At 45.2% G+C, this 23,857-nt stretch overlaps 3 protein-coding genes across 4 annotated transcripts in view; all 3 read left to right on the forward strand.

The window, feature by feature from the left end:
• The first annotated feature begins 516 nt into the window (after window positions 1-516).
• On the forward strand, window positions 517-2,739 carry si:ch1073-44g3.1 (UPF0461 protein C5orf24 homolog). Its single transcript, XM_024428722.2, has 2 exons — window positions 517-772; window positions 1,185-2,739. The coding sequence occupies exon 2, from the start codon at window positions 1,188-1,190 to the stop codon at window positions 1,875-1,877; it is 690 nt and encodes a 229-aa protein (XP_024284490.1). The 5' UTR covers window positions 517-772; window positions 1,185-1,187; the 3' UTR covers window positions 1,878-2,739.
• A 99-nt stretch (window positions 2,740-2,838) lies between these two features.
• LOC121838750 (histone-lysine N-methyltransferase, H3 lysine-36 specific-like) lies at window positions 2,839-9,896 on the forward strand. Of its 2 annotated transcripts, none has more exons than XM_024428721.2 (5): window positions 2,839-3,407; window positions 5,346-6,265; window positions 7,166-7,307; window positions 9,222-9,394; window positions 9,643-9,896. In XM_024428721.2, exons 2-5 carry the CDS (start codon window positions 5,363-5,365, stop codon window positions 9,892-9,894), a joined length of 1,470 nt encoding a protein of 489 aa, XP_024284489.2. In that variant the 5' UTR covers window positions 2,839-3,407; window positions 5,346-5,362; the 3' UTR covers window positions 9,895-9,896. The 2 variants fall into 2 exon arrangements, with proteins under 2 accessions (XP_024284489.2, XP_042182002.1); XM_042326068.1 differs by lacking the exon at window positions 2,839-3,407 and adding an exon at window positions 4,131-4,676.
• The window catches only part of LOC112255881 (histone-lysine N-methyltransferase, H3 lysine-36 specific-like), a 38,300-nt gene continuing 24,327 nt past the window's right edge, over window positions 9,885-23,857 (forward strand). The window contains exons 1-9 of the mRNA XM_042326069.1: window positions 9,885-11,673; window positions 11,768-12,361; window positions 12,559-12,713; window positions 16,093-16,287; window positions 16,447-16,569; window positions 16,752-16,875; window positions 17,305-17,505; window positions 22,153-22,332; window positions 22,612-22,768. Of these exons, the coding sequence (XP_042182003.1) occupies window positions 10,026-11,673; window positions 11,768-12,361; window positions 12,559-12,713; window positions 16,093-16,287; window positions 16,447-16,569; window positions 16,752-16,875; window positions 17,305-17,505; window positions 22,153-22,332; window positions 22,612-22,768 (3,377 nt within the window). The 5' untranslated portion in view covers window positions 9,885-10,025. The remainder of the gene's footprint in view (window positions 11,674-11,767; window positions 12,362-12,558; window positions 12,714-16,092; window positions 16,288-16,446; window positions 16,570-16,751; window positions 16,876-17,304; window positions 17,506-22,152; window positions 22,333-22,611; window positions 22,769-23,857) is intronic.

Here is a 23,857-nt window from a genome sequence, read left to right on the forward strand (position 1 = left end):
GTTAGATTACACGGTTTAGTAGATTAAGCAAGTTTTTGATCCTGTACTTTAATCATTGTTATGCTACCACCTACTGAATGTACAGTCTTCATAAACCTCTGTTTCTAAAGGGTTCCACTAGGTACCACAGCCACAAAGTCAAAATTGCCATTATCGTAAAAATTCATGAAAACACAAATTAGCTTTTTGGTCTTAATATAAGGTTGGGGTTAGGCATAAAGTTAGCAATGTGGTTAATGTTAAGCAATGTGGTTAACATTTTAAGAAGATAAATTGTAGAAATAGGCGGGGTTATGACTGTGGCTGTGGTAACTCGTGACGACCGTTGCTTAAACATCTGCGTCCATTTCCTGGACACAATGTCCACGATTTCAAAACCAGGATTATGAACGAAATGCAAAATATTCTATATTTTTGATCGCATTATGGCAGGATTACATGTTTTTTTGTATTATTATTATTATTGTGAATGCCTTTATAGGGCTACGTTTCCTTGAAGTCCCGTGCGCATGCGCTTTGATCCCCTCCTATTTTATTTAAAAAAAAAAAATCAGACGAAAATGGCTACCTTTCTCAGTTAAATCTCTGTCTTAGAAGATTAAATAAAGATGAAATACCCAGCGCATAATGTAAACCAGGATCAAGTCAATAGCCATGGAATATAGGGCTTAGAATGCATCCGTTTGTATCATGATGTTGTGGCGGTCAAGAATGGAAAATCTATCCGTTTCATATTTAACCCATTGCATTCCATGATCCGCCTACAAATTAGGTTTGTGATTTTCTCGTTTTTATGTTCTCAAAATGTACTTGCAAATGCAGCAGTTTTATTTGTGTATTGCATTGTAGTAGCGCTCATTGCCTCATTATACAGCTGTTGTATTTTTGGGTTTGTAAACGCATAATAGCGAGACACTACTGTATGTTGCATATTGCATTAGCACCGGATATGGTTTTGAAACACAATAGCCTGTTCGAATTGAAAAAGATGTTAGCAAATAGAATAGATACTTTATAACATATTTATCACATGGTGTTGTGATGTGCATCACCAAATTTGCTTTTTATTTTGTTTATGTGTGCGCGTGCGTGCGTGTATGTGTGTGTTTATGTGCATGCACGTAATTCTGTGTCACACATACCAATGCTGAACCTGTTTACCTTTCATGTGTACCCCTCAACAGAAAATGATGCACCAAGTCACTAGCAGCAGCAATGACTATTGCATGAGTGGCCTTGCAGAGGAATGTCAACACCCAACCAGCCACTTTGACTTATGTAGCTCGCAATCCAACAAATTCTACCCTTCGCCCCCACCCCCTACTCTACAGCTGCCTCGACCTAACCTACCCACTCTTCCACAAGGCATGCACAAACCCATGCCGTGTCAAATGCAACAAGAGACCCAGAATGAGTTCCACGCTCAGACAGTGAGGATCCGAGGGCCCAGTGAGGCTCCAACTGGGCCAGAGAGCTCCAAGAAAAAGAAAGGAAGCGTTGTCAAATCCGGCCGTAGAGGGAGACCCTCGGGGACCACGAAGTCAGCCGGTTACCGGACAAGCACTGGACGTCCGTTGGGGACCACGAAAGCTGCGGGGTTCAAGACCAGTCCCGGCAGGCCTCTGGGTACAACCAAAGCAGCAGGCTACAAGGTTAGCCCTGGCAGGCCTCCTGGTAGCATCAAGACTCTGGCTCGTCTCAAGAAACTGGAGTACGGGAGCTGTGATGGTACCAAGAAACTAGACTTCAGTAACTGCGGCGGCGGAGCCAAGAAACTGGACTATGCCAGCTGCGAAGTGGCACCTTTCCCTTACACCCTGATGCAGAAACGAGGCTTGCGTGAGCCTACTGGCAAAATGGAGGAAACTAACGAGTAGTTATGCCTGCGTCTCTATCCATTGCCTAGAACTCATATTTGAGTGCTTGTCCTAAAGGGTGTTGATGACCAGAAGGGACTCATGTAGCCAAAATATGGGTTGACTTTTGGATAGGTCTGTCACTGGCTACCTACGAATGGCTCTTCCTCTCTTCATTGTACTCTGCTGATATCGTCACCATTTAATCTGTCCCTATCCAAAGACTGAAATCGCTCTCTCTTTTTTTCAATACATTTATCTTATTTTACAGAGATTGCATGATGAGACATATAATACAATCAATATACTTTAGCTAAACAGGAATGAGAGAAATATCCTACTATTCGTCATAATCTTTTCAAATGCCAGCTGTCTGGAGAAGGGTTGTTGTTTTGTTCAAATGTTTAAATATCTGATCTGTTTTCTTCATCTGTTTATGTTATGCTCTGATATAATGTGCTTTATTATTAGTAGTCTATTTGTCCTTCTGATGTTTTCCACATTGAAAAATGCATAGGGAGTAGAAAACAACACAAAACAAACTAGCAAAACGTGAATCTTAAGCTTCTCCCAGAGTGCATGTGGCTGTGTTTGTCTTTTTGTGTTGTCTGGTATGACATGTATTTCATTTGTGTTTATATGCAGCATTGTGAGACATGGGACTGGGTTCAATGCGGTATAACATTGTTATAACACAGTTTCTGTCATTTCGTTTGAACTGTGCATCTGAAAACCTCTCATAATACTTATTTGACGACATAGCAATGGTTATTTCTAACAATTTGTAAATATGAATAGTTTTGTCTTCTCAATGTACTGTATTATTCTTTGTTCTTACACGGTAACTTATCACTTGATAAAAGCAAACCCAGAATGAAATGTTGTTATGCTGTTGAGTAGGAGCTTTAATTTTAGAGAGAAAATGCTATGTGGTGGAGTATGTGTAACGACATTGTAATGTATATATGAGCCCCCAAATAATGAAATGGTCATTCCAAAATGATCATATTGTCTTGACTGATATTTTAAGGGTGTATAGTGTTTTGACAATAGTATAGACAATTGTGTTTGTAAAGTGCAGACAAAGACCTATGTACATCTTATCATATCATGGGGTCCAGGGCCCACTATGGGCCAGTGGACCCCACCTTTATAAAACACTGATTGCATGTCCAACTATTCTTCAAGATAAATATAAGGAATTCTGTTTTAATCCTGACATTCACATCCTATAATGTTTCTAAGGAGATATATGTACATAAACATGGGTATAGTGTATTACATGGGCCTAGAATTACATATGGCCTGTATTGTGAATCTCATAGTACTGAGAAACCAATATTGAATGAGGAGAAAAGAACAAGACATTTCATAGAATTTCAACATAAAAACATTGGGCCACGTTGAAAAAAAATCCAATCTAATTTTCTTATTGTCTGGGCCCCTGACATTGCATGTGCCTTTTCTTCGCTCTACGGTCTCCAGAGTGACGGCTTCGCAAGGTTACAAATCGGCAGATTGGTCATCAATGAAGAGAAGCTTGCCTATCAGGTAATATGATTAATTAGAATTGGCTATAAAATAATGTCTGTAGCCTATTTGACAACTGTCATTTCGATGTAGCAGTTGTGTGCATTGTGCAAAGCGAGTTTATTACAGTTGCGGTAGGCCACCACTGCAAGTATGGCGAGCCTTTTGTGTGGCAACTATGCAAGGCGCATTCTCCTTATAAGCTGCTGTTGTTAATTTCAATGCGAATTTATTGCAGGATAGGTAGGGAAAACTGAAAGGCATTTAGTCTAAATAACAATATTCTATTACATTGCACCTCATTGACAGCATGATGTCAAGGGGTTCGACTCAATTTGGAGCTTTGCCCCCACCATTGACATGTTTATTGCCGCAGACATGTTTTTGACGCGCCATGACCTATTTTCTCTGCTGTCAGGCAATATGGCGCATAGTCTATTTTAAAACTTTGACCAGGCCTCATCCGTGTGCGCTGTTTTCCCGTCGAGCACATTCGAACTATTGATCCGCATTTGTTGTGGCCACAGATTCGTCTCTATCTTTCTGCTATCCAAAATGGAGGAAACAAGTTACGCCTTTGTTGGGATAAGGAAACCAACAGCGCAATGGTTGATCAGTGTGGCATACCTTCCCCTCATATAACCCCATAATAAATAGTCTTATATTATCTAACCGAGTGTTTCATGTATGTTGGCTAAAACACATAAGGGGATATAGTAGCCTACATCATAGCCCCCGCTTTTATTTGAGATGGTACACCTGGACTTGTCTGCGTGACTGTAGAGTAGTGTGCTCTAGTGACTGATAGGGTGAGAGTGCCCGGCCCGATGTGCTGTGAGCTGTGATCCGCGGCTCCGCAGCCGGGGGGTTGGGTGGCTGTGCGGATTGGTTGCTCAGTTCTGCTCGCCAACACAGCCAGTTAGTCGAGCAGGGTTTGTTTTAACGTAACCAGAGGCACAATTCGACAGCCCGCAAAACAATCATGTAGTAAATATGAAATTGTAATTGCTAGGGACCTAGGTGATACAGGCTACACTGACTTTTGAATCACTAAAATGGAAGGCTTTAATTATATTTTGTCCATTGATGACTGTTTTGTTAAGGCCGACGCTGATGAGATAGTACAGGAGGTGAAGGGGAGAGAATGAGAGCTGTGGGTCTTTCTTGGCCTACTACTGCTGCTACTGCTGGGATTGTGCAGATCCGCTTTCACAAATCGAAAAAAACATACGCTTCATGCCCCAATCTGAAAGACCCGCAGTTGGCGTTATTGTGACCGACCTCCAAATGGTAAGATTCTTGCGTTTTTAAAAAATTCAGACGATGTTTTTAAACGTTTTGAACCGCCCTTTGTGAGTTCGAATGGGAGCTTCCTATATCGGTTTATAGGCTCTGTGTAGGCAATTTGTGTGAACCATTCTGTGTGATGTCTTTGACTGTATTGACTCCCCTACAGTCAGGCAGGCTGTCAGCGTGAGCAATGTTGCACACTTCTATATTTTTGTGTGTGTTTGCGATCGTTCTATTTTGATAACAAAAACAGAACGAGTAGATATGATTCGATTTTGTGAATGGGGCAGAGCACACCGGTCGCTCGCTGTGTTTTCCTGATCGTTTTGTCTTCTCTGCTGCCACTACGGACGGCCTTCAGAGGGGAAGCCATGCAATGCCGTCTTATTAGTGTAGGCTATGCGGTGCATGGCGGTAGTCCTTATTTCTGTTATTGTCGCGTGGAATGTGAGTTGTTATTTACAGACAGGCAGTATGGTTTATGTAAATTCTTGCGTTTTTTCACACTTGCTTTGTTTTGTCACATTGTAGCAATTTCAAACAGTGAATGAGCCTGAACCATATGAATTGACCACACTAGCTGGATAAGAAAAACCTGGTTGTTTACTAGAAGACTTACCTTTTGTAACCTTCGACCACCCTAATGTGCATTTCCTTTTACTACGACAGGAAGGAGCCATGACAACATGAATCGGTCATACAGACGGGCTGTAAGGGGCTGCTCAGGCTCAGCATCAGCCACAGTGTACAGCTCAGGCCAGCCAGAGTTGAGGCCCCCCAATGGCCTCTCAGTTTCTGCCACTTCCTATGGAAACCAGTTTAACAGCAGCACCAAGCATGGTTCAACAGACCAACTGTCGGCGGCCATGCAACTGTCAACCTCCTCCCTCAAACAGGCACCTAGCTACATGTATAACCAGGCAGAGAAGGAGAGGCCACACTGCTACAGTCCTCTGCTGAGGCTCCAGGACCTCTCCACTATGGTACACAGACCTGGGTCTGATCTGGGACCCGGGCCCCAGCCTAAGAATCTCGAAGCCAGGAAGCATTTACACTCTCACAGCCCAGTGGGAGTCTCTAGTTTTGGGGGACCCCTGGTCCGACTGCCCCCCTCTACTGGTAACGAGGAGACAGAACCCTGCGAGGATTCCATGCGGGATCAGAATGGTTTCTCTCCTGTTAGTTCTGATAGTTTGGAGCGCTGCTCCCCCATCCCCAATGGATACCTGCATTTCGAGTCCACCTTGTTTGACAGTGGGGACAGGGAGAATGAGGACGACGAGGAGGAAGAGTTGGTACCTTTTCAACAACACTCTGCTAAGTCCCCCAGAGACAGAACAGTGACAGACCCTAACACCACCTCTGGTTCAGGAGTAGGCCATAACAGCACATACAAACCCTCTGTTCTCAACCTGATGTCTAAGAGTCTATCTGAACTGGACCCTACTCTGAGCCCCAGTGCCCTGCCTGACATGTCCATGGGGGATGGCTGGAGTATGGACCAGGACTCTGACAGTGACAGTGACAGTGCGATGACAGGAGACACACTTGACCATGGTCTCATCTCACCTGTTGGAACCAACTCTAATGTGAGTTCACTCTCTTACTGACAATCATAATAATAACAATAATAATAAAAATAACCCTTGGGGCAGATGCATCCTTGGTAGTTCTCAAAAGATATCTTATCTGACGTTATCTACAGTTCTGTAAATACTGTGTAATCTCCTGGCACCAATCAAGGAGCTAAATTATCAAAATCCAGAAAAGAGACGCTAAATTCTACAACCACTTAATAGGAAGTGATTCACAAACCTTCCATAACAAAGCCATCACTTACAGAGAGATTAACCTGGAGAAGAGTCCCCTAAGCAAGCTGGTCCAGGGCTCTGTTCACAAACACAAACAGACCCCACAGAGCCCCCAGGACCTAGTGAGAAAAACAAAAGATAATTACTTGACACATTGGAAAGAATTAACAAAAAAACATAGTAAACTAGAATGCTATTTGGTCCTGTGACTGACCCAAACTTAAGGAAAGCTTTGACCATGTACAGACTCAGTGTGCATAGCCTTGCTATTGAGAAAGGCTGCCGTAGGCAGACATGGCTCTCAAGAGAAGACAGGCTATGTGCACACTGCCCACAAAATGAGGTGGAAACTGAGCTGCACTTCCTAACCTCCTGCCCAATGTATGACCATATTAGAGACACATATTTCCCTCAGATTACACAGATCCACAAAGAATTCGAAAACAAATCCAATTTTGATAGATATGGGAGTTTACTGGGTGAAATACCACAGTGTGACATCACAACAGCAAGATTTGTGACCGGTTGCCACAAGAAAAGGGCAACCAGTGAAAAACTAACAATTGTAAATACAACCTATATTTACGTTTATTTATTTTATCGTTTAAAGAGTTAAGAAGTTTTGAACTGTCAAAGGGATGATCCTATACGTGTAGTAACGTCTTTGTTTTTGTTCAGCCCAACAGCCCAAAGAAGAAGCCCCTCCCTGTAGTGCAGTACTTGGAGGGAGATCTGGTCTGGGCCAAGTTCAACCGCCGCCCCTGGTGGCCCTGTAGAGTTACCATAGATCCTCTGGAGGGGATACACACACGCATGAAAGGTGGGAAGTTGTATTATTGGATCTAAACTTATCACAAGGTTGTCAGCGCATAAAGCATTGATTTAAAAGTGAGAAGGAAGGGAACCTCTCCTCTGGGTTCTGTGGGGGAAGGAAGGGAACCCCTCCTCTGGGTTCTGTGGGGAAGGAAGGGAACCCCTCCTCTGGGTTCTGTGGGGGAAGGAAGGGAACCCATCCTCTGGGTTCTGTGGGGGAAAGGAAGGGAAGCCCTCCTCTGGGTTCTGTAGGGGAGGAAGGGAAGTTCTCCTCTGGGTTCTGTGGGGAAGGAACCCCTCCTCTGGGTTCTGTGGGGAAGGGTTCTGTGGGGGAAGGAAGGGAACCCCTCTGGGTTCTGTGGGGAAGGAAGGGAACCCCTCCTCTGGGTTCTGTGGGGGAAGGAAGGGAACCCCTCCTCTGGGTTCTGTGGGGAAGGAAGGGAACCTCTCCTCTGGGTTCTGTAGGGGGAGGAAGGAAGTTCTCCTCTGGGTTCTGTGGGGGAAGGAAGGGAACCTCTCCTCTGGGTTCTGTGGGGGAAGGAAGGGAACCTCTCCTCGGGATTCTGTGGGGGAAGGAAGGGAACCTCTCCTCTGGGTTCTGTGGGGGAAGGAAGGGAACCTCTCCTCTGGATTCTGTGGGGGAAGGAAGGGAACCTCTCCTCTGGGTTCTGTGGGGGATATAACAGCAAGAGAGAACCACCTTGATCTTATACATGTTGTTGATTTTCACTCCAAAGTGGACATAGTTTGTGGTTTATAGCATGAGGGGTCATCCTCAGACAGTTATCTATAAACTACTTCAACGCAATGTATCAGCTCTCAGCCTGACAGCTTACTTCATCATTGTGTAATGGCCAACAGTTAGAATATTTTTAGCCCCGTTCTTTTGATCTAGTTAATATCATAATTTACCATTCATAATATACCGTAATTTCCGGACTATAAGCCGCTACTTTATTCCCACGCTTTGAACCTCACGGTTTATACAATGACGCGGCTATTTATGGATTTTTCCCGCTTTCACAAGATTCATGCTGCCAAAAAACTGAGCACCGTCACATAATGTGACGTAAATCGAGCGCGCTCAAACTTCCCATCATTCTGATTACGGTAGTAATTTTGTCACCCTCATCATGGCAAAGACACGGAGAAATGCATATGATGCAGCTTTCAAGTTGAAGGCGATCGATCTGGCTGTTGGAAAAGGAAATAGAGCTGCTGCACGGGAGCTTGGCCTTAATGAGTCGATGATAAGACGTTGGAAACAGCAGCGTGAGGAACTGACTCAGTGCAGAAAGACAACAAAAGCTTTCAGAGGGAAGAAAAGCAGATGGCCCAAAGTATTTGCAGCCACTCGACATCAGTGTAAATCGTGCATTTAAGGTGGCGCTCCTTGTTCAGTGGGAGGCTTGGATGACAAGTGGGGAGAAATCCTTCACTAAAACGGGCTGCATGTGAAGAGCAACTTATGGTCAAGTCTGCCAGTGGGTCCTGACAGCGTGGAGCATTGTCAAACAATCCACTATCATCAACGGGTTTGGAAAGGCTGGACTGCTGCGTGTTGAAGGGGCAGCATGAGCTCAGCGGGGTATTTGCCTCCGGGTGAAAGTGACGAGAGCGACAATGAAAACGATCCAACATCGGATGAAGCAATTCTGAGGCTATTCAACTCCGACACCGAAGGAGATGACTTCAGTGGTTTCAGTGCACAGGAGGAGGAAGATAGTGACCAAGTTCATTTGTTTCAATGTACCGGTAGGCACCTGCGGCTTATAGACATGTGCGGCTTATTTATGTACAAAATACATATTTTTAAATAATTCTGTGGGTGCGGTTTATATTCAGGTGCGCTTAATAGTCCAGCAATTACGGTAAATATCAATGTTAAAACAAGTTGTCTTTGTGTTTTCTGTCATTCCAGTCCCCAGTCGTCGTCCTTGTCGTATCTATTACGTGGAGACTCTGGGGGAGATGGCAGACCATGCCTGGGTACCTGGGAAAGTTACTTACCCCTTCACAGGAGGAGAGCAGTTCACAGATCTGCCTGTCCTGAGACGGAGAGGGAAACAGAGGGAAAAGGACTACAAATACACAGTAACTAACTACAGACAACTCAACTTCTGTTGGTTTTAATTTAGATCGCATTGTGTGTTGCTGTTAATAGTGATATGTTTCAAGTCCCAAATCACTTTTGTTGTTGTAAAGGTGCAGAATAGTTTCGTTGCATGTCTCACAAAACACATTTGGAAGATTATACTCTAATACTGTCTATTCCACAAACTCCGTATAATTTAGACAGTTTGCCGCTTTTCTCCTGATGGCTTATCATCTCTCCCCTGTAGATACCCAAGCGTCTGTTTGAGTCATGGAAAGTCGGTGTGCTGGAAGCTGAGTTTCTCCTACCTGACCTGCTGAAGAATACTGCTGTCTCTTCTTCCATGCCCTCTAACAGTGAAGAGCGGGTGTCCTTTCCACTGCCTGATGAAAAACCATCCGAGGCCCCCTCTCGTTCCTCCTCTATGCTCACTGCACCCCCCTCCTTCAGCCCTCCCCCAACAGAAACAAACATCCCCCTGCTGCCGATCTGGCCGTAGCGAACGACAGTAGCAGCAAAAATAAACCCTGCCAGAAGAAGAAGAAGAAGAGGAAGGGTTTGGCGGAGATCTTTGGTCATATAGGTGGAAATCCCACAGAGTCACTAGGCATCCTAGACTTGGCCAACCAAATGCCTACTGCCGCAGCTGATCCACTGACAGAAGGAGATCCCAAGGACTCTCCATACGCAGACCTGGATTCTGTACCAACCATTGTGCGTCCCAAACGGTCTGAGAAACCTGCTAAAGAAGACCCAGAGAAACCGTCTGAACCCTCACAAGAGGAGGCAGAGAAAGGGGGCAAGAAGCAGCGGGCTACTCCTCCTGAAAAGACCAAAGACAGGCATGTGGTCATGGTGGTTCCTAGGCATGTAGTTCCCATATCCTCATCCCCAAATATTTTAGTAAACAAATCCCTTTTCAATTACAGAACTACAAAAAACACAAATGTTTTACAGTCAAAACAGAAGTTGGGCAGCTCTTCTGAACTGAAGAATATAAATGCTCTTGATAAGCCCTCTCTGCAACTCCCTTCCAGCAGACGTCTGATGACCAGGGCCCTGAAAGCAGAGGAAGAGACAGATCTCAAACAGGCTCTGCTGGCCTCAAGCCAAAACTTGACAAACAATAGGCTTAATGTACATTCTTCTGACGATGATGATGATGTGAGCGATATTGTTCAGATCAGAACAGAGTCGTCTAGTAGCAGGGATTCTTCACCAGACAAAACCAGATCCTCTGCTAGCTCTCCTAAAAAACAGCCCGAGTCTGATTGGAAGCACCTCCACAACGGCTCGTGGAAAAACTCAGAAGATGTGACTCCAGGGTCCAGTAAGCCTGTCATACCGTCTATTAAGGTCAAGGAAGAGAACATTGTCTCAGACATATCCTCCTGTTCTTCCCCCACCTCCTCTCTCTCTCCCATGGACACTTTCCAGGATGTCAAGGAGCTGTCATTCAAATCCCTAGTGAAGGAGGAGAGTGACTCTGGGGAATCTAACACTAATTTTAAACCTGAGCCTAATTACAAGTTCAGTACTTTCCTGATGCTCCTGAAGGACATGCATGATACCAGGGAGAAAGAGGGCAAGCCCCTGACCATGCCTCCCTCGCAAGCCCTCATCCAGGAGGAACCCATGGTCATAGCCACTGTCCAAGCCCCAGACGACACCCTGAACACTGCTGCTGGCGGGGACTGGACACCAACGGGGACCAAAATCCAAAACGGCCAGCATGCGAGCTCGCCAACACCCAAGAGCACACCGGCCAAACCCAAGTCCAAAACTAAACCCATCATGAAAAACGACACATACAGACTTGAAGGGAAAACGGTGCTGGCTCAGATGGTGGCGAACGCGGTGGAGAAGCAGCAGCGGAGGAAGCCGAGGCCACCAGCCAAACTCCGGGCCACCATCGCTGGTCTCTCTCCCGAGATGGCCGACCTAGCCTGGGGGAGGGAGTTTGTCTCTGGGCACGCTGACCTGGCTGAGCCTGGCCTCGGCCCCCCTCCTCTTCCTCCTGTCCCCTCCGCTGCTGACTCCTCATCCTACCTCGACAAGAGCCCGGGTACCAAAGTGGCCCCTAAGAAGCGCTGGCAGACGTTTGCTCAGCAGGGGCCGGTGAAGCCTGGGAAGGATCCAGGGGACCCGGGTGGGGTGGCCTCACCGCAGGGGCTTGCGGAAGTGAATGGGGTCTACAGAGACTGCCAGGGAGGGACACCAGACCCCATCAGCTCCCCTGATCTAAACCTGGGGATGGAGAAGCAGGATGACACATCAGGTAAGACTTGAATAGGTTTCAGTACCAGCAGTGTTTTATGTTAGCTTTTTATTTTTAGAGATTGATTTGATTGATCAATTATTTATTCCCACAGCACATTCTGAAAACAAGCGGCTGAGGAAACCCAGCAAAAGACTGCTGGAATCTACAGAGGAGGAACAATTCTTCTCCCCGAAGAAAAAAATAAAGAAACCTCTGGAATCTTCCAAAACCCCTCCGAGCCATTCTTCAGCCCCAGCCCTGCTAATGTACACATCTACACCCAACCCCATCCCTCTCCCTACCTCTGGGGAGCCAGCCAGCCCCATCCCTGGCCCTACCTCTGGGGAGCCAGCCAGCCCCACCCCTGGCCCTGGCTCTGGGGAGCCAGCCAGCCCCATCCCTGGGTCTACCTCTGGGGAGCCAGCCAGCCCCACCCCTGGCCCTGCCTCTGGGGAGCCAGCCAGCCCTGCCTCTGGGGAGCCAGCCAGCCCCACCCCTCGCCCTGCCTCTGGGGAGCCAGCCAGCCCCACCCCTCGCCCTGCCTCTGGGGAGCCAGCCAAAACCCAGGCCCTAGCAGGGCTGAAACAGAGTCTGTCTCAAGATGTCCTCCACCGTGTTATAGAATCATTATCCAAACAACCCCCAGCAGTGACCTCTTTCTCTACTGACTCATCATCCGATGGGGCAAACCCTCCTCTGCCCTCTGGTAGGCAGACAGTCAAATGTTTTTTCTCCAAAAACATCTCTCATGGCGATGCTGTCTTATTTCATACAAGAGGCAGATATATTATATTGGGGAAAGTAGCTCCGTTGGGGAAAGTAGTTATGATAATGAAGTCAAATCCTCCTCATATTTTCAGATACAGTAGATTTGGGGTATTTAAATGTCTGGTCATTCCCCAGACCCAGTATCCCTGGAGAGGAAGAGGCCAAGGAAGCCGTCTCACAAGGTCCTGGAATGCACCATAGAGGAAGTGTCAGTCAGTCCTCCAAAGAAGAAGGAGTTTAAGAACCAAAGTGTACAGACAGACGTGAAAACAGAAGTCAGGGACACTCAGGTAAGGCTGAATGAACTAATCAACAGCCATATTAACAGATCTATACTGCTACAGTGCCACTCTGAAACGGGTCTAATTACAGTACTAGTCAAATGTTAGGACACACCTACTCATTTCTACTATTCTCTACATTGTAGAATAATAGTGAAGACATCAAAACTTTGAAATAACACATATGGAATCATGTAGCAACCAAAAAAGTGTTAAACAAATCAAAATATATGTTATATTTGAGGTTCTTCAAAGTAGCCACCCTTTGATGACAGCGTTACACACTCTTGGCATTCTCTGAACCAGCTTCATGAGGTAGTCACCTGGAATGCATTTAAATTAACAGGTGTGTCTTGTTAAAAGTTAATTTGTGGAATTTCTTTCCTTCGAATTGTGTTTGAGCCAATCTGTTGTTACAAGGTAAAGGTGGTATACAGAAGATGGTCCTATTTGGTAAAATCCCTGAGCTGACAAGGTAAAAATCTGTTGTTCTGCCCCTGAACAAGGCATTAGCCCACCGTCATTGAAAATAAAAATTTGTTCTTAACTGACTTGCCTAGTAAAAAAAGACCTAGTCCATATTCTGTCAAGAACCGTTCAAATAAGCGAAGAGAAACGACAGTCCATCATTACTTTAAGACATGAAGGTCAGTCAATCTGGAAAATTTCATGAACTTTGGCACTTCAAGTGCCATCGCAAAAACCATCAAGCGCTATGATGAATCTGGCTCTCATGGGGACCGCCACAGGAAAGAAAGACCCAGAGTTACAGTGCCTTGCAAATGTATTCATCCCCCTTGGTGTTTGTCCTATTTTGTTGCATTACAACCTGTAATTTAAATGGATTTTAATTTGGATTGTATGTAATGGACATACACAAAATAGTCCAATTTGGTAAAGTGAATGGGAAAAATGACCTTATTTAAAAAATATAATTAAAAAAATAAAAAAAACAGAAAAGTGGTGTGTTTATTCACCCCCCTTTGCTATGAAGCCCCTAAATAATATCTGCTGCAACCAATTACCTTCAGAAGTCACATAATTAGTGAAATAAAGTCCACCAGTGTGCAATTTTAGTGTCACATGATCTGTCACGTGATCTCAGTATATATACACCTGTTCTGAAAGGCTCCAGAGTCTGCAACACCACAAAGCAAGGGGCACTATGAAGACCAAGAAGCTCACCAAACAGGTCAGGGACAAAGTTGTGGAGAAGTACAGATCAGGGTTGGGTTATAAAAAAAAATCTGAAACTTTGAACATCCCACGGAGAACCATTAAATCTATTATTAAAAAATGGAATGAATATGGCACCACAACAAACCTGCCAAGAGAGAGCCGCCCACCAAAACTCACGGACCAGGCAAGCAGGGTTTTAATCAGAGGCAACAGAGAGACCAAAGATAACCCTGAAGGAGCTGCAAAGCTCCACAGCGGAGATTGGAGTATCTGTTCATAGGACCACTTTAAGCCGTACACTCCACAGAGCTGGGCTTTATGGAAGAGTGGCCAGGAAAAAAACATTGCTTAAAGACAAAATTAAGCAAATGCGTTTGGTGTTTGACAAAAGGCTTGTGGGGGACTCCCCAAACATATGGAGTAAGATACTCTGTTCAGATGAGACTAAAATGTAGCTTTTTGTCCATCAAGGAAAACGCTATGTCTGGCACAAACCCACCTCTCATCACCCGAGAACATCATCCCCACAGTGAAGCATGGTGGTGGCAGCATCATGCTGTGAGGATGTTTTTCATCGGCAGGGACTGGGAAACTGGTCAGAATTGAAGCAATGATGGAGGAATCTAAATACAGGGAAATTCTTGAGGGAAACCTGTTTCAGTCTTCCAGAGATGTGAGACAGGGACAGAGGTTCACTTTACAGTAGGACAATGACCCTAAGCATACTGCTAAAGCAACACTTGAGTGGTTTAAGGGGAAACATTTAAATGTCTTGGAATGGCCTAGTCAAAGCCCAGACCTCAATCCAATTGAGAGTCTGTGGAATGACTTAAAGATTGCAAGACACCAGCGGAACCCATCCAACTTGAAGGAGCTGGAGCAGTTTTGCCTTGATTAATGGGCAAAAATCCCTGTGGCTAGATGTGCCAAGCTTATAGAGACACCCCATGAGACTTGCAGCTGTAATTGCTGAAAAAAGTGGCTCGGCAAAGTATTGACTTTGGGGGGGTGAATAGTTATGCACGCTCATGTTTTCAGTTTTTTTGTCTTATTGTTTGTTTCACAAAAAAAAAAAATATTTTCAAAGTGGTAGGCATGTTGTGTAAATCAAATGATACAACCCCCCCCAAAAAAATAAATTTTAATTCCAGGTTGTAAGGCAACAAAATAGGAAAAATACCAAGGGGTGTGAATACTTTCGCAAGCCATTGTACCTCTGCTGCAGAGGATAAGTTCATTCGAGTTAACTGCACCTCAGAAATTACAGCCCAAATAAATACTTCAAGGAGTTCAAGTAACAGACACATCTCAACATCAACTATTCAGAGACTGCATGAATCAGGCCTTCATGGTCAAATTGCTGCAACGAAACCACTACTAAAGGACACCAATAATAAGAAGAGACTTGCTTGGGCCAAGAAACACGAGCGATGGACATTAGACCGGTGGAAATTTGTCCTTTGGTCTGATGAGTCCAAATTTGAGATTTTTTGGTTCCAACCGCCGTGTCTTTGTGAGACGTAGAGTAGGTAAACGGATGATCTCTGCATGTGTAGTTCCCACCATGAAGCATGGAGGAGGAGGTGTGGTGGTGCTTGGCTGGTGACACTGCCAGTGATTTATTTGGAGTTCATGGCACACTTTAGCCAGCATGGCTACCACAGCATTCTGCAGCAATACACCATCCCATCTGTTTTGGGCTTAGTGGGACTGTCATTTGTTTTTCAACAGGACAATGACCCAAAACACACCTCCAGGCTGTGTAAGGCCTATTTGACTAAGAAGGAGAGTGATGGAGTGCTGCATCAGATGACCTGGCCTTCACAATCACCCGACCTCAACCCAATAGAGATGGTTTGGGATGAGTTGGACCGCAGAGTGGAAAAGCAGCCAACAAGTGCTCAGCATATGTGGGAACTCCTTCAAGACTGTTGGGAAAGCATTCCAGGTGAAGCTGGTTGAAAGAATGCCAAGAGTGTGCAAAGCTGTCATCAAGGCAAAGGGTGGCTACTTTGAGGAATCTCAAATATAAAATATATTTAGATTTAACACCTTATTTGGTTACTACATGATTCCATATGTTATTTCATAGTTTTGATGTCTTCACTATTATTCTACAATGTAGAAAATAGTAAAAATAAAGAAAAACCCTTGAATCAGTAGTTGTGTCCAGACTTTTGACTGGTACTCTATGTAATTTCTATAACAGGTTAAGTCTGTGAAGAAAGAAGTGCCTGTATCCAGCGTGACAACTCCAGAGAGCATGGTTTCTCTGCAGGCGTCCTCCCCTGCCTGGCCCCCTAGCCCTACGGTGCTCCTCACCCCCAAGGAAGAGACAGAGAAGATCAGTCCTGGGGTGGGAGGAGAGAGCCACACCAACGGAGAGAGGACACCCAAACCTGAGGTCAGCATAAACAACTTTTTCAACCTGTGTGAAAAGATGACTAGTTTCATGCTATGATGCCAGATGTCACCTGAGGTATAATTGTACCAGTGCTGTAAAACAGGGTGCTAAACCCCTACACCTTAACCAAGATTTTGTGTAATAACACCTCTCCTCCAGGTGTTCTCTCCTGGTCTGAATGACAGTTTCTCCCTACCTGGTGAAGGGTCCCTGGTCTCCAGCACTAAGAAGAACACAGGAGAGAAAGGAGGAGCTGCGTCCATGAAGGAGAATGTCTGTCAGGTAGGTCAACCAACAACATGCCACAACCTTTCTATTTTGTAGAGGCAGGAACAGTAAAAAATAACTCTTAAGTTTGATTTCCAGGCTTTCTAACATTAGTTCAGAAATAACTGTTCCTAATAGCCGGGTGATGAATGAGATTTGGGAGTACTGACTAAAATATGTGTGTGTGTGTCTTGCAGGTGTGTGAGAGGACAGGTGAGCTGCTGCTGTGTGAGGGCCAGTGCTGTGGGGCGTTCCACCTGCAGTGTATCGGCCTATCAGAAGCCCCTAGAGGGAAGTTCATCTGTTGTGAATGCACGAAAGGTGAGTCTCTACCTATCCCTGTACACATGTCTGTCATTTTGCATTTGACTCATTTAGCAGACGCTTTTATCCAAAACAATCTACAGGAGCAATTAGGGTTTAGTGCCTCGCTCAAGGGCACATCGACAGATTTTTCACCTATTCGGCTCTGGGATTTGAACCAGCAACTTTTCGGTTACTGGCCTAACGCTCTTCACCGCTACCTGGCACCATCTTACAGGAGCCATGTACACCTGGTGCAGCCTCACCTATACACATATTCACCTTGGCTTAATACTGTTACTGAGTTCTTACACCTGTACAGTGATACGGCCATGCTCATAGATGTTATCTCTGCATCTGACAGAGGTATTCTGTATCAATACCCACAACTGTATATATGCTGCTTTGGTGTATCCCAAAGCTCAGAGTGTATCTTTTCCATTGCAGGGATCCACACGTGCTTTGTGTGTAAGAAGTCTGGCGACGGTGTAAAGAGGTGCATGGTGCCTGTATGTGGGAAGTTCTACCACAACGAGTGTATCCTGAAACACACACCCACCCAGCCCCAGAGTAAAGGGGTTCGCTGTTCCCTCCACGTCTGTCTGTCCTGCCACATCACCAACCCCCTCAACCCCTGCATTTCCAAAAGTAGGTTCCAGTTCCACTCTGCTTTGATAGAACCAGGGGTAAAGTAGAATTCATTTCTACCCGGTACCTCCTATATAGGGGCATGCTTGCACCAACATTTGTGCACTATTAACTCAATAGGATCTCTGTGGGCGTAGTCGTAAAGATATGTCATTTCACTTTTAAAATGTATTACCCTTTTATTGTGGCAATAACACAACCATGTTTTCATCTGATGGTCCAACAATCACTTCAAAAGGTCTCCTTTACTAGGCCACCCCCCCCCACACGTTCATCCGCTCGCAACATTCAGGGTTTCCACAGCCTCCAAACTGTCGCGAGTGGAAATAGACATCTGTAACACAAAATATTTGCCGATTGTCATTAGGCTGGAATTTATGTGTGTGTACTGCTGTCCTCGTGTCTCTGTGTCGGGCCGCTCATTTCTTGCCTTGGCAAAATGTGAGTGTTCTCGTCCAACCACATCGCGTTTAGGAGCGTAGGCCATCTACCTACCACCCGTTTTCTAGCCCATTTGCTCGTTTTTTTTATGCCTCTGACATGAGGTAATGATCATATGTGGTGTAATAATAGCCTACAGTTTTCTTGACATTTTGTTTGATAATTGTGATGGGTTCATGTTTTACTGGTACGGCGTACCCACTATTTATTTTACCCTGACGCCATACCGGACCGGACCGCCTTACTTTCACCCCTGGACACAACAAAACATGATAAACAAATGGCAGGCTACCTCACCCAAACCCAGAGGCCTTGAAGCCCCCTCCTGCTGCTCCGAGACTGTCATTTTCTACAAGAAATCTGCCTCCAGAAATAAAAGCTTCTCCCTAGTGGGTGTGACACCTACTCCTGTTGCCTGCTGCACTGCTGCTTGGATTCTACCTGGCGATCTGTTCACAGTCTGTCCTGGTCTGTCTCCCCCTGTCTGGTACAGGTAACCCCCACCACACTCATCCCTCTCTGCTCACCGTCTGCCCTGGCCTGTCTCCTCCTGTCTGGTACAGGTACCCCCCCCCTACCCTTCCTCTCTCCCGAGCTTTTGCTTACCTCCAGCACACAGGCACTGTTGGGACGAGTGACTCTGAACTTACAATGGCCAGCCCCAAGTTGTTATATAAAAAATTATTGTGCTTTTTGCTATTTGGACATTTGCCTGCTTACTTTGTTGACTACAAACTTTCTTTACCCAACCGTGGGACAGACTGTTTGTTCCCACACTCGGGACAATGACTCTCTATTGGTTATACAGACTTTTGGGCTCCCATCCTATTCTAACCACCTCTCACCGGCTTTGTATTCATGTTACCTGATGAAATTGCTGTACAATATGATCTTGTTGCCATCTGATGCATATTCAGATGTCATGCTTAAACCACCTGACCAAGTCCTAAAGTAATGGGGCAACCTAAATCTTTCTCAGATTATTACCAATCCCACAAGGTATGACTCCAAACACCCAGAAAAAGCTGCTCTCCTCTGTTATCCTCACAAATAATCCTGATAGGTATCAGTCTGGTGTTTTCTGTAATGACCTTAGTGACCACTGTTTAACAGCCTGTGTTCGTAATGGATACTCAGTGAAACGACCTGTCCTGATTTGTCATAGACGCTTGCTAAAAAACTTTAATGAATAAGCCTTCCTTCATGAACTGGCCTCTGTAAATTGGTATAGAATCAGCTTGATCCCCTCTGTCAAAGATGCTTGGTCCTTCTTTTTTGATATTTTCAGTGGTAATGTTAAAGAAAATGAGAATTAAAAACAGGTTCAACCCCTGGTTCGACTGTGATTTTGCAGAGTTACTTCAACTCAACAATTGCGTTTGGCGAAAGGCTCGGCACAAACATACTCAGGCTGACTGGCTCTCGTTCAGGCAAATGAGAAATAAGTGCCAAAGTTAGTTACTTGAAGGAGCAGTTCTCTCTCTGTGGGTCTAACCCCAAGATGTTCTGGAAAATGGTTAAAGATCTGGAGAATAAACACTCCTCCTCACAGCTGCCCATGTCCCTTAATGTTGATGTGGTTGTTACTGACCAGAAGCACATGGCTGAGCTCTTTAATCACCACTTCATTAAGTCAGGATTCCTATTTGACTCCGCCATGCCTCCTTGCACTTCCAACATATCCTCATCTCCCACCCCTTCTAATGCGACTAGCCCCAATGCTCCTCCCTCTTTTCCCCCTGCCCTGCTACAAAGTTTCTCCCTGCAGGTGGTCACCGAGTCCGAGGTGCTAAAGGAGCTCCTGAAACTTGACCCCAAAAAACATCAGGGTCAGATGGTTTAGACCCTTTCTTCTTTAAGGTTGCTGCCCCTATCATCGCCAAGCCTATCTCTGACCTTTTAAACCTGTCTCTCCTCTCTGGGGAGGTTCCCATTGCTTGGAAGGCAGCCACGGTTTGTCCTTTATTAAAGGGGGAGATCAAGCTGATCCTAACTCTTATAGGCCTGTTTCTATTTTGCCCTGTTTCTCCAAAGTTTGGGGAAAACATGTCAATAATCAACTGACTTGCTTTCTTGATGTCTGTAGTATTCTCTCTGGTATGCAATCTGGTTTCCGCTCAGGTTATTGATGTGTCACTGCAACCTAAAAGGTCCTAAATGATGTCACCATTGCCCTTGATTCTAAGCAATGTTGTCCTGCTATTTTTATTGACTTGGCCAAGGCTTTTGATACAGTAGATTATTCCATTCTTGTGGGCCGGCTATGGAGTACTGGTGTCTCTGAGGGGTCTTTGGCCTGGTTTGCTAACTACCTCTCTCAAAGAGTGCAGTGTTTAAAGTCAGAAAATCTGCTGTCTCAGTCACTGCCTGTCACCAAGGGAGTACCCCAAGGCTCGATCCTAGGCCCCATGCTCTTCTCAATTTACATAAACATAGCTCAGGCAGTAGGAAGCTCTCTCATCCATTTATATGCAGATCTTGGTCTTATACTCAACTGGCCCTTCTGTGAATTATATGTTAAATGCTCTACAACAAAGCTTTCTTAGTGTCCAACAAGCTTTCTCTACCCTTAAACTTGTTCTGAACATCTCCAAAACAAAGGTCATGTGGTTTGGTAAGAAGAATGCCCCTCTCCCCACTGGTGTGATTACTACCTCTGAGGGTTTAGAGCTTCATACAAGTTCTTGGGAGTATGGCTAGACGGTACACTCCTTCTCTCAGCACAGAGCAAAGCTGCAGGCCCAAGTTAAATGTAGACTTGGTTTCCTCTTCATCATCGCTCCTCTTTCACCCCGGCTGCCAAACTAACCCTGATTCAGATGACCCTCCTACCCATGCTAGATTACGGAGACATCATTTATAGATTGACAGGTAAGGGTGCTCTCGAGCGGCTAGATGTTCTTTACCATTCGGCCATCAGATTTGCCACCAACGCTCCTTATAGGACACATCACTGCACTCTATACTCTTCTGTAAACTGGTCATCTCTGTATACCCGTCGTAAGACCCACTGCTTGATGCTTATTTATAAATCCCTCTTAGGACTCACTCTGAGATAGCTACTATAGCCCTCATCTTCCACATACAACACCCGTTCTGCCAGTCACATTCTGTTAAAGGTCCCCAAAGCACACACGTCCTTGGGTCTCTGTTATTTTCAGTTCGCTGCAGCTAGAGACTGGAACGAGCTGCGAGAAACACTCAAACTGGACAGTTTTATCTCCATCTCCTCATTCAAAGACTAAATCATGGTCACTCTTACTGACAATTGTGGCTGCTGTGTGTGATGTATTGTTGTCTCTACCTTTGTGCTGTTGTCTGTGCCCAATAATGTTTGTACCATGTTTTGTGCTGCTACCATGTTGTGTTGCTACCATGTTGTTGTTATGTTTCTACCATGCTGTGTTGTGTGTTGCTGCTATGCTATGTTGTTGTCTTTAGGTCTCTCTTTATGTAATGTTGCCTCTCTTGTCACGATGTGTGTTTTTTGTCCTATCATAATTCTACTTTTATTTTTAAATCCCAGGCCCCCGTCCCCACAGGAGACCTTTTGCGTTTTGGTAGGCCTTCACTGGAAATAAGAATGTGTTCTTTACTGACTTGACTAGTTAACTAAAGGTTAAATGATAAATAAAAAAACGTTGTTCAGCCACGACACATCGAAACATAAAATATTAGTTTTTAATGTTCCCGTTGGTAGGATCGTCTTAATAGTAGATCGTCCAGTTTGTTTTCCAAAGATTGTGCGTTGGTCAATAATATGGAGGGAAGTGGTGGTTTACCTCCTCGTCTGCAATTCTTACCAGGCACCCTGCCCTCCTCCCTCTTTTCCTCCCTCTTTGACGGGGATTTGTGCCTTGTCTTGACAAAGCAGTGTATCCTTAAAGGAAAAACGCTTCGTCCAGTTCTTAGGCGAGTTATCGCTGTTCTGATATCCAGGAGCTCTTTTCAATCATGAGACTGCTAGGGGATACAGTGTTGTGATGTTGACAGTGTCCCGTGGGGAACTGTCATCAAATGTATTGGCAGCAACATTATGTACAAAATGAGTTACAAACAACGCAAACAAAAACTAACACAAAATAGCACAGTTGGTTAGGAGCCTGTAAAAACGTCAGCCGTCCCCTCCGTCTCCAATATATACAGATCTAACATGGCTGTAGAGATGTTTGTGTGTGTGGTTTTTGACCTGTGGTCCTCTTCTAGGTCGTCTGACCCGCTGTGTGCGCTGCCCTGTAGCGTACCACGCAAACGACTACTGCATGGCGGCAGGCAGCATTGTCCTGGCCAACAACAGCTTCCTGTGTCCCAACCACTTCATTCCCCGCAAGAACTACAAGAACCATGAACACATCAACGTCAGCTGGTGCTTCGTCTGCTCAGAAGGTTGGTGACTGGTTGGCTTGCTGTTGGTTGGTTGATTGATTGATTGGTTGGGTGTTTTCAGTGTTACAGAGTCCATTATGCAAGGGTTGGTGGTATTATTAGAGGTAGAGTAATAATTTGAATAGGAGTGCGGTGGAAATCATATGTGGATGACTTATGCTCCTCACAGAGTAAAAAGGTTGAAGTGAAATGAGGCATTGTGCCTCCCCATCCTGAGGTCATTGGGTCACATCTGGTTGACTTGTTGTCTGAGCTGCACCTCTTCCTTTCTCCCTGCAGGGGGCAGTCTGCTTTGCTGTGAGGCCTGTCCTGCTGCCTTCCATCAAGAGTGTCTGAACATCGAGATGCCCGAGGGGAGCTGGTTCTGCAATGACTGCAAGGCCGGGAAGAAACCGCACTTCAAGGACATCCTCTGGGTTAAAGTGGGAAGATTCAGGTAAGAAACACTGTTCTCTAGAAACAAAATCCATGCTTTTGGTCAGAACCAACTGAATGACACCTTTCTCCCGTGTCAACATATAAACAAATATCTTGATCAGTGCCTGAAATCCAGTCATATTGTTATTGATCAGAATCTCTGTGTGTATAATCCTCATCTACACTGAGTACACCAAACATTAGGAACACTTTCTAATATTGACCAATGATTGGAGCTCCCAGAGTGTTCTAACAGAACACAGCACAATGATTGGAGCACCCAGAGTGTTCTGACAGAACACAGCACAATGATTGGAGCACCCAGAGTGTTCTGACAGAACACAGCACAATGATTGGAGCACCCAGAGTGTTCTGACAGAACACAGCACAATGATTGGAGCACCCAGAGTGTTCTGACAGAACACAGCACAATGATTGGAGCTCCCAGAGTGTTCTGACAGTACACAGCACACTGATTGGAGCTCCCAGAGTGTTCTGACAGAACACCGCACACTGATTGGAGCTCCCAGAGTGTTCTGACAGTACACAGCACACTGATTGGAGCTCCCAGAGTGTTCTGACAGTACACAGCACACTGATTGGAGCTCCCAGAGTGTTCTGACAGTACACAGCACACTGATTGGAGCTCCCAAAGTGTTCTGACAGAACACAGCTTGGGCTGTTTTGGTGACCCTATTACCGCCACACCACCGGTCCTGAGTCATGACGTCAGTCAAATTCCATGTGACCATTTAGTCACGGTAATTAGGCTTCTCCAAGCTCTGATGTTGCTGATGGTCATTGGTAGCCCACCAAACTTGCTAACTGCCAGGTACTCCCTCTAATCACTCTAACATCAATGCAAATGTAACCGAAAATATAATCAAACACCAAGAGAGCCAATGAGCTCTATTACTCAACATTTCCATAGGCTATGCAATTGCGTGAGAAAACAGAGTGATGGCATCTATTAAAAAGAGGAGGGTCCCATCAGCTTTCTATAGGCTAGGCCTACTATATTCTCAACTTTCCTAGTATTAAGCACATTGCTTCTCTTTACATCAGGAGTATAGTCTACCTGGCTGGCATGAAAATGAACCACGGGAGA

This window comes from Oncorhynchus tshawytscha, linkage group LG08 (genome assembly GCF_018296145.1).
Source record: "Oncorhynchus tshawytscha isolate Ot180627B linkage group LG08, Otsh_v2.0, whole genome shotgun sequence".
In the NCBI taxonomy this organism is placed as follows: Eukaryota; Metazoa; Chordata; class Actinopteri; order Salmoniformes; family Salmonidae; genus Oncorhynchus; species Oncorhynchus tshawytscha.

Coding starts and splice junctions, on each gene's coding strand:
- si:ch1073-44g3.1 (XM_024428722.2), top strand. CDS start 1,188: ATGATGCACCAAGTCACTAGCAGCAGCAATGACTATTGCATGAGTGGC.
- LOC121838750 (XM_024428721.2), top strand. CDS start 5,363: ATGAATCGGTCATACAGACGGGCTGTAAGGGGCTGCTCAGGCTCAGCA. Junction 6,266..7,165: donor CTGTTGGAACCAACTCTAAT/GTGAGTTCACTC, acceptor GTTTTTGTTCAG/CCCAACAGCCCAAAGAAGAA. Junction 9,395..9,642: donor AAAAGGACTACAAATACACA/GTAACTAACTAC, acceptor TCTCCCCTGTAG/ATACCCAAGCGTCTGTTTGA.